We start from the raw sequence: 12596 nt of genomic DNA, 5'->3' as shown, positions 1-12596 counted from the left end.
GTTCCTTCCGACCTCACCTCCTGCTGCTGCTCCTCGTTTACATGACCCCAGACACAGCAGCTCCTTTGTTCTTCCTTGATGGGTCCGTTCATGGCCCTACCCCAGCACCTTTGCACTGGCTGTTTCTTCTGTCCTGTCCCTTCGGCTCACCCCTTCATCTCCTTCCAGCCTTCCTTTACTCGGATGCCATCTTCTCACTGACACGTGTCTTCACACACTGTCTCTCCTCTCCCTGCCCTGACTCTCATCCTGATCTTTCTTCCTGCCCTGCCTCCTCCAAGTCCCCATAGCATTTAGCACCTTCTAACTTCCTGTATAATAGAGCTCATTGTTTTATGTTCTGTTTATCGTCTGTCTGTGGGAGTGTAAGCTCCAGGAGCAGACAGAAATATTTGCGTTTTTTTTTCCCACCAGTGCTATTATTACAAGCCCTTAGAACAGAACCTGGCATGTAGTAGATTCTCAGTAAACATTTGTCAACTTCGTTGAATCACAGACTAAGTCAAAGGGACGAGCATGAAGCACAGCAGACTGGATGGTTCCATCCTGAGAAACAGTACAGTCCACAATGGCACCAGATTTGTTCCAATGACCTAATTCTATGTTACACCCCCCCCCCCCAATTTTGTGGCTAAAACAATAATATACTATGATCTCTCCCAGTTTTGGAGGTTGACAGGCTCTGTTGGGTGGGTGGTTCTTCCTCAGTCCCCCGTTTGTGGGCAGACGGTGGCTGAGAGGAGGCATCTGAGGGTTTCCTCATCGCCCTGACTGATGCCTGGGCTGCGGGTGCTGGAAAGTCAGGGGCTGGCCAGGCATCTCTTTTAACAATCATGTCTCCACGTGACTGGCTTGGGCTTCCTCGCAGCATGGCAGTAGACTCATGATTTCTTACGTGGTGGCTGCTCCCTCAAGAGCAAGTGTTTAAGGGGCACAGGAGGCAACTTAGATGCCTCAGAACCATTTTCATCACCTGATGTGGCAAGATGATGGGCAAGAACTGATGATCTCCGTCATGGAGACAAGCTGCTGCAGAAGTAATTCATTTATACACTTGTGAATAAGAGGTTACAGAAGGATATTAGGGTAGGCAGCGCTGAATGATAATTAAGGTTAAGAACAGCAATTCTGGCAGGGTGCAGGTCCTGCGGCCCCTCCCGCCCACTCCTGATGCGCCCGCGGCGCCCTCTGCCCTGCGCGGCCGAGGGGGGCTCCGGCTGGGGGGCTCCGAGGGGGCCGCGTGACCGGTTTGTTAACGCTGCCGGGCCCTGGCAGCGGCCGCTACGGGAGGGCAGCCGGGAGGGGAGCCGAGGCGGCACGGGTTCCCGGGTGGGGGCCTGGGACCTGCGCGAGGAGCTGGGCGAGTCTGGGGCGCGCCGTTCGGCAGGGGGGACCTGGAGACCCGGTCGCTGCTTCTCCCTCAGCATAGTTCCCGCAGCTCGGCCTCCGTGGGGCCCAGGATGGGGGCTTCGGGCGTTTTCGGTCCCCGGTGACCCTGGGTCTCTGCTGAAGACACTGGGTCTGGGGGCGCCGCCCTTGGTGCCCCCGCCTTTGGGGACTGGGCGCTCTCGAAACTCCCAGGAGTGCTTGGCGGGCCCTGGGCTGAGGTGACCGCAGCTGAGTTCCTGCCAGGCTGCTTCCCGGAGCCTCCCCAGTGCCCTTGCCAAGGGGGGTAGGCGCGAGTTCTCTCCTGCCCGACGGATGTAGGGGCCTCTCCAGCGAGTACCTCTCAGGAACTGGCCTGAAGGGCAGCCCCGATCTCTCACTGCTTCACTGCTTCACTCTTTCAAGTTCACCCTCCTTGGCTGCTGACCTCCTCTGTGTGTCTTTACCCAAGTCGTGGCTTTTCCCACGTTGGCGGATGGGGGAAACCACCTGTTCTTTTGGACCCAGTCCAGGAGACTGCCACCTCTGACTTCACTCTCAGCTTACAAGAGCTTATAAACCAAGTGAGCTGCTGAGAACCAGCCCTCGACCTCTGCCTGAGGGTCCTTCCTCTGAAGACATCACCAGTGTATAGAGCCTGCCGTACACCCACCCCTTACCAAACCAAGGCCTTTACCTGTGTCTCCCAGTGTTTCCTGTGCGACCCATCCTGTGGGAGTGCCTCATGGGCCACCCCGGAGTTCAGCCCACGTTCAGCAGTGCCAAGGGTGAAGAGGACAAGATCCAAGACTTTCCAGGCATATCTGCCCTCATGCCATTGGACCTACAGCTGCATTCACTGCAGAGCCCACTTGGCCAATCATGATGAACTCACTTCCAAGTCGTTCCAAGGATGTCAAGGACGAGCATACCTCTTGAACTCAGTAGTTAACGTGGGCTGCGGGCCTGCGGAAGAGCATGTGTTGCTAACAGGACTGCACGCCATCGCAGACATCTACTATGAAAACTGCAAAACCACTCTGGGCTGGAAATAGGAACATGCCTTTGAAAGCAGCCAGAAATATAAAGAAGGCAAATACATCATTGACCTAGCACACATGGTCAAGGACAATGGCTGGGACTGATCAGAGAGCATCTCCCCAGTGCAGTGTCCGCATGAACGCCATCCAGCCGAACAATCTACCCAAGCGTGAGAGAGCGACTGAACACTTGGTTCCATCCATTTAGGGTTCTTGCCATCTGGGGCATTCTGTCACCCTGATGCCATCTTTCTGGTGACCAGCCTCTAAATCGCTCTCTGTCTCTTTGCTTTGTATCTGTTTGTGAGTTGATCTTGGCTTCTCTCTCTGTTTGAATGTTGGCTGAAAACGAAACAACAAAAGGAACAGATAATCTGTCCGCATGGTGGCAGCCCACTTCGAGAAGGGCCCCGAGGCCCAGGAAGAGCTGCCTTATGGCCTCTTGTCAGGAGAACAATGGCACAGCACGGGGGTGTGAGGACGAGGGGAACCGCGAGGGTCCCAGGGTGGGGAGGGGATGGGAAGGTAGAGGTAGGAACAAAATTGTGCTGCTCCTGGAGACCTGGTAACTCAGGTTTGAAATAGTCGGCTTGTCTAAATGGACAAAGAGAAAAAAAACAACTCATGGCTGCATTCTCTCTGATCAGAAGCTTCTGTTCCTGACACCAAATGTGCAGGTTAGCGAATGAGCACAAGAAGTAACCCTCATTCCGGCTGGTGGGGCAGGCGCCCGGTTCTCCTGGGCCGAGCCGGGGAGTGTCCAGGCAGCAGTGAGAGACTCGGCAAAAGCCCAGGTGGTTCTGAGGACCCTGATGCCTCACTGCTCCTCTGGGTAGTTTTTGCCTCTTCAGCCGCTGTACAGGGGAGGGGACTGCCATTTGCAATGGGTACAAGTTCCAAACATCCCAAAGGCTTTGACCAGCAACCAAGTAAAATCAGTAACTGAGGAGAACAGGGAACAAAGCAGGGCGAGGTGCCGCTTGGGAGCTCCTGCAGAAGTGGCTCAGATACTGGGCCACAGAAAATCTAAGTAGAACCAGTTAGCAATTCTGACTGACCTTTTTTCTGAACCTTAATAAGAGAAGAGCACTGTGGCAAGGGAGTGGGGTTGGGTAGGGCATTGCCGGGAATAGTTTAGGTTTGAACCATTACAAGTTAGGTGCATCTTTCTTCTTTGGTTTGCAATGGCTTCACTGACATCAGCAATTCTTTGTACATAGAGTTTGGGGGTGTTTTTCTCCAGTTCTGTCGTGGTAGATTGTGGAAAGCAAAGTCCCAAGTCTTTGAGCTTAGTGATAACCTGGCTGGAAGATTCTTCATGCTCCTACCTGTCCTCCTTGTTCTTGTGTGGGGAGAAGTCTGTCAGTATGTTCCAGCAATGAGGATGGCTTAGATTTGATGTCAAGCATCCAGTATTACCGCCCACCACCACCTTCCCAATCCAAAGTTGTATCAGGGAAGTGGAGAACAAATCCCTGTAAGGCTCATGAGAGAGAGACAGAGACAGAGACAGAGACAGAGACAGAGACAGAGACAGGAGTTCGTTACATTTAATCAACACTGTGAAGTCTGTTCTACAGCTGTTTAGCCAGTACGCCTTGCATGACTGAAAACCCATTGAACTGAGTTAATTTCATCACTTAGGCCGAAAATATTATTATTGCTAAGATGTGTGTAGGTTATGTTAGGTAATTCTCAGCATTTCATTCCCCAAGTAGGCTGAGCCCGTAAGGAAAGTTCACCTGAAAAGTCACAAAGGCGTGAGTTCGCGGAGACAAGAATCTGTAAAATTCTTACCAAGATTAAAGCAGCAACCCAGGACATTGTCAGAGTTGCACCACATTTCCAGAGGCAGTGAGTCTCTTGCGGAAATGCCCTTTTTTGTGTCTCTGTGCTGAATACCGAAGGAGGGCCCCGAGGTGGGGGTGGTCCTGCCCTGCAAGCAGGGTGCCCCAGGTTTAGCAGTAGCCTCCCTCTTTAGACAGAAAGGATTCTTTAAAAATCTGATTTTGTTCCCGAAGTCTTCTTGCCCACATCTTTTGGAGCTTTAGTAGCCCTGGGAGATTAAGCTGTTCTCCCCACGTTATTAAGAAACAGAATGAGGTTCAGAAGAAGTCTTTCATTTCTGATCCCAGAGAAACAGTTCCTCTGGCTCCCAGGCCCAAGATGTCAATTAAAAAAAAAACAAAAGAAACAGCAATTCTGATCATTTTAGACAAGTCTTTACTGCACATTTGTTGTCTGATCTCAGACAAGTTATACACTTGGGATTCAATTTCTTATCTATAAAGTAGGGGTAAGTAACTGTCAATTACATTACTGGACCCTCCTGCCATTAGGCATACTTGGGTGTGAAAGTTCGAGACACCCTGTCAAAGACAGCGAAAGTTGATCTAATCACACTAACCAGTCGTATTACGAATGGTACATTTCCAGTCATCTTGGCTACAAGTTACTTGGTTAAAGGCAGAAAAATACCAGCAACTGGTGAGTCTAAGGTTTATGACCACGCAGAAGGACTCACTCAAGTCTTTGGCCTTGAATAGCATGCGTAGGTGATGAAAAATGCCACAAAACCATCTTACCACTTAATTATCTTTTTTTTCTTGGCTGTTACTAGTGTGTATCTGATAGCTGTCATGTATAAAACAAAATGTCATACATAAAACACTTACTACAAATGGATTCCTAATTTTGTTTCCATACCTCTATTTTAATGCTGTAAATGTGTTTATTGACAAACATGAGAGAAATTCCACCACCTTCTTGGAGGTGAATTCTGCTATCAGCTGATTTGTGTCTCTTTAAGCATCTGATGGAACATGGAATGGCTTTTCTAAACCACTGCCAGTTTCTTGGAAGGAAAGTCATGAGAAGGTGTTCAAAGTCACCATTTGTGCCTGATGTTCTGACAAAGGGCGTTCACTTAATTTGCTTCTGAGCACCCATCAGTGAAGAATTTCTGGATTCTTTCGAAATTGTTTGATAATCTCATGCCAACATGTTCTATTTGTACTGAATGCAATCCTAGTGCATCAGACCCTTGGAGTGGCAGGTCTTCCTTTTTCCTCCACTTTCTTTCTTTTCATTGCTGAGTTCCTTTACAATAATGTAAGGGAAGGATCACTGAAGTTAAAGTCAGGTGATCTGGGCTTTGGTTTTCTAGTTTATACGATCTGCTTTCTATTCACTTAACCTTCTCTAGATAGTCTGCCTCCTTCCTGGGGCATTTTAAAGATAAAATGAAATGAGGAAGTGCTGTCAAAGGGTCACATGAAGCTGTATTCAAATCCACAGTGTTACCATGGACAGGAGAAAAGATACTGGTATACTTTCCATATTATCCGAGAGATGAAAGGTATGAGAAATCTTTGCCTTGTGCTGACAACCTTAGATAAGGTCAAAAATCATGTGCCTAGTAACACGTGGTTGTGATGTCTCTGCCTCCTTTCATTTTTTGTAGCTCTTTTTACTTTTTCCAGATGATTGTCCTAATTTCTGCTCTCTTTCTTAGTATCCAGTACACACAGTTACCCACAAATACTATTTTTTTTCTTTCCTTCAAAGGGAGCTACCATTAAGAAAGATGAACAGACTGGGGCCATCGTCGTGGCCAGAATCATGAGAGGAGGAGCTGCAGACAGAAGTGGTAAGAGTTTAAATAGTTAAGTGGTACAGATGAGTCATGTTGTGTGTTACGTGGAACGTTGCCAATATATAAAAGGATGATGGTCTTTCAAAATAATATTTTATTTATTTATTTCTATTATTGTATTTTTTTTTGGTGAGGGGGAGGTAACTAGGTTTATTTATTGCCAATACATAAGAGGATAATTATCTTTTAAAAACGTTTTATTTATTTTTATTTATTATTATTATTATTTTTGATGGGGTTGGGGAAGGTAATTAGGTTTATTTATTCTAAGTGGAGGCACTGGGGATTGAACCCAGGACCTTGTGCGTGCTAAAGCACGTGCTCTACCACTTGAGCTGTACCCTCCCCCCAATGACGGCCTTTAACATAACACAGCAAAACAAGTATATTTTTCTCTGTGTTAAAAGATGAGGACCTGTTTAAATAAACGATCTCATTTTGCTTGATGGTCTTTGCTTACGTGGGCTTCCAGGTTCGCATTAAGACTTGGTTCAGTGTTCCTAATTTGAGGAGTAAAAGCATGCAGCCTTTTAAAAAAGTATTTATCAGAAGAAAGTAATGTGCATTTCTGGACAAAGACCGAAAGGCTGCTGCTGTTCCACGGCCAGCGTTGTGATGTCTTTGATTCATGGTCCTGCAGAGGCACAGCGTCTGAAACCGGAGGAGCGGGAAGGTCTCCTTTCCATCCTCAGATGCACTAAGGGAGCCAGACGGAGCCTCAAGCATAGACACAGTTGCAAACACAGTTTCTTTTGTAGGTAACGTGGCTCATTTTCCGAATGTGCTATTTCTCAGGTCTTATTCACGTGGGCGATGAACTTAGGGAAGTGAATGGGATACCCGTTGAGGATAAAAAACCTGAGGAAATCATTCAGATTTTGGTAAGCTGAAAATTTATTTTAAAATGGCAGTGAAAATGAAATTGAATCGCTGTATTTCAGACTGGATTATGAACACAGGGTTTGGATTTAGGAGTCCAGGGTTTGGATTCCAGCTCCATTAATTAATCCCTGTAGGTCCTTGGAAAATACCTTAATCTTTTTATTGCTGCTGTGTTTTCATTTACAAAATGAGAGTAAGAAGTGGTACATCTCTCACTGGAGTGTTTTGGGGATTAAATGAGCTAACGTAGGCAAGCAGTTTGACAGGGCTCATGTCAAATAAGGCACTTGGCATCTCCTCTGCTGTTGGTGATGCATTTATCTCTAGAGACCATGCTCTCTGGGTATATAAAATAGTGAAACTAATTTAAATGTCTTATGAAATATAAAATGGAATGAAATTATTATAGACCTTGACAGGATTAATCCTCAAGTCCATTTGTAACAATAAAATAAAAGGAGACTATCCCTGTTACCTATGAAAACATATTACTAACCTATAGAGAGTGTGGTATCTCAAAACAGACCCCAGTATATACAAAAATTCGGTATATGATTAAGATGGCATTTTAAATAAATGTGAAACAAGGAGATCATTTCACAAATGGTGTTGGATTAATTGATTATTTAGTTAGAAGAAATAGTCCTTATTTTACAACTCACACAAAAATAATCCCCTGAACTGAGTTTTTAAAAAATCATAAAAATAAAGATTTTTTTTTTTAAATGTTGGTGTGAAATTCAAATAGGAAGATAAAACTGATCCAGCTACTAGAATTGAAAACTTTTTCTGCAGAAAAAGATGCTTACATAAAATTTGAAAGACAAATGAGATTGTAGGCAAAGTAATTTATATGATAGAAGGCTAATAATTTAATGTATAGAGAATTGAGGAAAATTATTAAGAAAAAATATTTACAGAAAAATTGGGAAAGCATATGCACAGGCAATTACAAAAGAAAACATGGTGTCTGAAAAATATTGGATTGGTGGTCATTTAAAAGTTTGGTAGTGCCTGGAGTTAGCCAGATTATAAGGAAATAGATAACATTTATGTGCTTTCGTTAGTAGAATAAACTAATAGGACCTTTTGACATGGCTGTTTGAAACTATCCGTTTTTCAATCTGCATCCCCTTAATCAAGAAATTCAACTGTTGCAAATTAACCCTAAGGAAATAATTGGGCCATGTGAATAAGAAGGATATGTTTTTAAATATTGGAGATATTTAGTTTATTTAAATCAAGTGTAGTTTATCTAAATCAAGTCTCTCTTGATTTATAAAAATTAGTTTATCTAAATTTAGTTTAACTAAATCAAAGTTGCATTGATGGAATAATCGTTAACTACCCATGAGAGATTACTGAAGCCATTCACAGTGGCTGATAGACCTAAATGACTTAATAATAGTAATCCTACTAATTGCTTACGTTGTTTGAGTCCTTAATGATACTGTTCTCAGGGCTTTCCATATAGCAGCGTGCGCGCGCGCGCACACACACACACACACACACACACACACACACAAGAACGGGAAGGGATTACAAAGATTTTTGCTTTCTTTCTACATAGGTAATTCAGTATCATAGGAATTCTTGGTAAGATTTGGGACTTACTTTTATGATAAGCAATAACAGTGATATTTTGAAATCACTCCTTGATAAAATTCTGATAGTTATAACATGAAACCCTCATTAAAATTTTATTTATTTAAAAATTTTTTTGGTTTTTTGGGGGGGCAGGTAACTAGGTTTATTTATCTTTTAATAGAGGTACTGGGGAGTGAACCCAGGACCTCGTGCATGCTAAGCATGTGCTCTACCACTGAGCTATACCCTCCCCTCAAAACCCCCATTTTATGGCATCTCTGTGCCCTACTCGACCAGCTTTCTGATGCCTGCAAGAACTGATACTATGCAACTTTTCCCATCTTGGTTTTTAGTGACTTCATGGTGATGAATTGAAATTGGCTATGGTGGAAGTATTCAGACCATGGAAATTGGAAAACAGTACCAATCAGGGCCTTTTTTTTTTTTTTTTTTTTTTTTTTTCCAAACTGAGTCCTCGTTTACAGCACACACTGCTAGTGAGCCTTGGAGAGCTCCCCCAACTCTCCCAGCCTTTCCTTCCTTCCCTGCATCCTTCCCTCCCTCCCTCCCTGTCTCCCCGCCTGTCTCCCCATCTTCCTCTCTTCCTCTCCATCCCTCATTCCTCCTACATATGTACCAGATACTTAGTGCTTTCAAGGAGCTCACAATGTAGTTCGGGAAGTGGGGGGTAACAGACATTCAGAAATAATTGAATAAATAATTATATAGATAGGATTATGACAGATGCTACAAAGAGAATTATGTAAGAGTGTGTTAAAGGAACAACTACTTAAACTTTTTTTTTAATAGAAGTATAATTGATTTACAATATCCTGTTAAGTTTCAGGTGTACAGCAGAGCGATTCAGTTATACATACATATATCGGTTCTTTTCCAGATTCTTTTGCATAATAGGTTATTACAAAATACTGAATGTCGCTCCCTGTGCTCTACACTAGGTCCCTGCTAGGAAGAATACTCAATCTGAGATAGCAGAGAACTGTGGGTGTCTTTGCTTGTTTTAATTAAATTAGAACAGACAGTCTTTTCATTTTATAGTTAATCTACTGCATTTGGCATTTTACTCACTAACTGGAATAGAATAGAGATGAGTGTTCTTCGTTATTTTTTCTGATGAGCCTTGCAGCTAATTGACTCATATATTTATAACCGTGTTACTGACAGTTGCAGGTGTTTTGTCCCTAAAAACATAGTTGCTGATCCTTAAACGTAACAGTGTGAACCTTGCACATGATCTGTTCTTGCCATTTCATACTGTGTTTCTATTTTGAAGAAACTCAACAGGGATGGTAGTACGTTCATCGGCATTTTTAAAGTGCGCAGGAGGTAAGAGCGGGTTTAGTGGTTAATGTTTTTCAACTTTTTTGACAAACTTTAGCGCTTTCTCACGTTACAGGAATTTCTACAAAAATAGTTTCCTCAGTTTGGTCTATCTAAGAGCAGAAACCCCAAGCTTGTAAATTTTCAGAATCATTTCATTTTCGACCTATTTTACCTTCTTTCTCGTTGGCTCTAGAAATTTTCTTCTGTTTTTTTTCCCTCTGATACCAGGCTCAGTCTCAGGGAGCAATTACCTTTAAGATTATACCCAGCATCAAAGAGGAAACACCATCTAAGGAAGGCAAGGTAGGTCATCGTTCCTTAAAAACCTTTTTTTTCTTTTTTTTTTGCCGAGAGAACTCATGTTTTTCCATTTAATGCATATCCTCTTTGTCACAACAAGTTTACTTGAATATTCAACTTAAAAATTTGTTCTTAAATCAGAATTAGGAGACTGTTGGCCATTTCACATCTGTTTATTTCTTTTCTTTGTATTGATTCATCTTCGACGGACCTGGCTTACAGATGTTTATCAAAGCCCTCTTTGACTATGACCCTAACGAGGATAAAGCGATTCCATGTAAGGAAGCCGGGCTTGCATTCAAAAAGGGAGATATTCTTCAGATTATGAGCCAAGATGACGCAACGTGGTGGCAAGCGAAGCGTGAAGGGGATGCCAATCCCAGAGCAGGCTTGATTCCCTCGAAGCATTTCCAGGAAAGGTGAGCGACGGCACAGAATCATGGCCTTTCTTCTGCTGACGTTTTGTTCTCTGCAAAATATCATTCCAGCGGAGCTGAGATAAAACAAGCACTAAACCCTTGCCCGAGAATCCTTTATCCCTCAGGCTTGGATTTCTGTTTTGTCTAACTAAGGATGAATAATGACCAAAAATAATATGACAGTACCAGGTCATAGTCGGTTTTTGTTATGAAGCAGATGGAAAATAGCACATTAATATCTGAAACTCTATTGATGCGAAGGATGGGAAAAAAAGGAGTGATTTCAGAGTGGGGAGGATATAAAAATTGGAAAGTAGAGGATTTATTTCTTACTTTGAGTAGATGGCGTTGTGTTCATTTTTTCTTCCAAAGTTCCATTTTTTTTTTCCTTAAGACTGGTAATATTTTGGTGTGATATTCACCGTGGATCTGGACTGGAAATTGATAGCATATTGCCCTTCTCTCCCCAGGAGATTGGCTCTAAGACGGCCAGAAGTGTTAGTCCAGCCCCTGAACGTTTCCAACAGGAAATCATGTGAGTTTGTTCATAAGAATGCAGGGTGACCAAATCTTGCTGTTTATTTTTGCCTGCGAGAGCGGGTGTTTGGGGTGGTACGAGAGGTCCTATTACCTTGTGATGACTTTTAGATCATCGCTTCATGAGAACGAACAAATAAATTTATGGTGGGAATGTCAAGTGTACCTCTGGAAGAAAGGTGTGTTTGGGGCTGTTGATACTATACCCAGGCCTCACTCTTAAAGAAGAAATCCCGATCGCTACTACTGTCTTTGATTTCTGAATTTAGGTATTTTATAATATAACCTACAATGCAACTCTAAAGCCAAGACGTTTGGGTAAGAGATTTCTTGGTAAAGATCAGGGGGAAACACCTGTCACTTTCTTGGGCACAAAAGTATTTGTGCCAAAAAAAGAGTTGTTCTTGTTCTGCTTTGTTCCTTGCTTATCCAGGTGTTGTAGTAACTTTGACCATCCACCTGTCTGTTGGGAGTTATGACCAGGCTAGACTGAGAGAAAAATAAGAGGAAGGAGGATGTAGGATTAATGGGGAAGATGGTGCGGTTTTTCCTTCAGCCGACCCTCCTCTCAGCTTCTCTTTACTTCTCACCTCCCACTACTTTCAAGTCCCCATCCCATAAAATTCCTACTTCATCTTCTCTGGTTCACGGTTCTAGGTATTTTAAGAGTTTTTTTTTTTTTTTAAAGCCCTTTCTTTTCAGCATGGAAATTGTGCATTCAAAGGTGAAATGAGCAAATAAATGGTCCTAGAGTTTTACGCCAACATCTGTTTTTAGTATCATTGCATTTTTCACATCTCCTGTTATTTCTGTGACTTTGTAGAAGCGAATATAGCCCAGGAATTACGTTATAAGGGAGCCAGACTGCAGTTGAGTATAAATCCCACACTCAAGGCGATACGTCACATGGAACACTGATGCAAACACCGGCTTGTTCTTTGCTCTGTTAAGTCTGGGAAGAAGGACAAAACACTTGTCACAGAAGGCCACATGTCTTGTGACATCAGAAAGCTTCCAGTTGAACAGACTGTTGGATTATGTTTAAGTGCGGTGAATTTTCACTGGCAACTCATCCAGCCAAAAGTTTTGAGGCATCTACCTGAGTTCCACCTTGAGGAATTTTAAAATTTAGGGCCTGCACATTTCTTATATATTTGGTGCACATGGGATAAAATGTAACTTGAAAATGAAGTAGGTGCGATTTTATTCGAATCTGAATCCATACTCAGATTTGCTTGAGTCTTAGGCAACTTGGAAATGTACTGTTGTTTATAATTATGAATTTTCATTGATTTAAAATTTTGGATAGATGTATGTGTGGTTTTGTTTGTTTGTTTTGTAAAGAACTATATAAAGTAGAGAGATTGTGTTTTTAATAGCTGTCCCGAATACTGGTTTCAGTATAAATTTGTGTCAGTGTGAGAGAGAGTGTGTGTGTGTGTGTGTGTGTGTGTGTAGAAGCATTAA

General features: G+C 43.1%; 2 protein-coding genes across 4 annotated transcripts in view; both read left to right on the top strand.

Moving 5' to 3' along the window:
* Positions 1-12596, top strand: part of MPP7 (membrane palmitoylated protein 7) — a 163007-nt gene that overhangs the window by 88306 nt on the left and 62105 nt on the right. For all 3 annotated transcript variants that reach the window (XM_032474025.1, XM_006176676.3, XM_032474026.1), the window contains 5 exons: positions 5973-6054; positions 6856-6941; positions 10102-10176; positions 10396-10592; positions 11063-11127. In XM_032474025.1, the coding sequence (XP_032329916.1) occupies positions 5973-6054; positions 6856-6941; positions 10102-10176; positions 10396-10592; positions 11063-11127 (505 nt within the window). The remainder of the gene's footprint in view (positions 1-5972; positions 6055-6855; positions 6942-10101; positions 10177-10395; positions 10593-11062; positions 11128-12596) is intronic.
* On the top strand, positions 1171-2510 carry LOC102523466. The gene is given in 2 exon segments (XM_032473551.1): positions 1171-1607; positions 1988-2510. Coding segments are annotated over 2 exon segments (960 nt in total).

The sequence above is a fragment of the Camelus ferus genome, chromosome 35, assembly GCF_009834535.1.
Source record: "Camelus ferus isolate YT-003-E chromosome 35, BCGSAC_Cfer_1.0, whole genome shotgun sequence".
Classification (NCBI taxonomy): Eukaryota; Metazoa; Chordata; class Mammalia; order Artiodactyla; family Camelidae; genus Camelus; species Camelus ferus.
The sequence above is the reverse complement of the archived record's forward strand: the minus strand, read 5'-3'. Positions and strand labels throughout refer to the sequence as shown.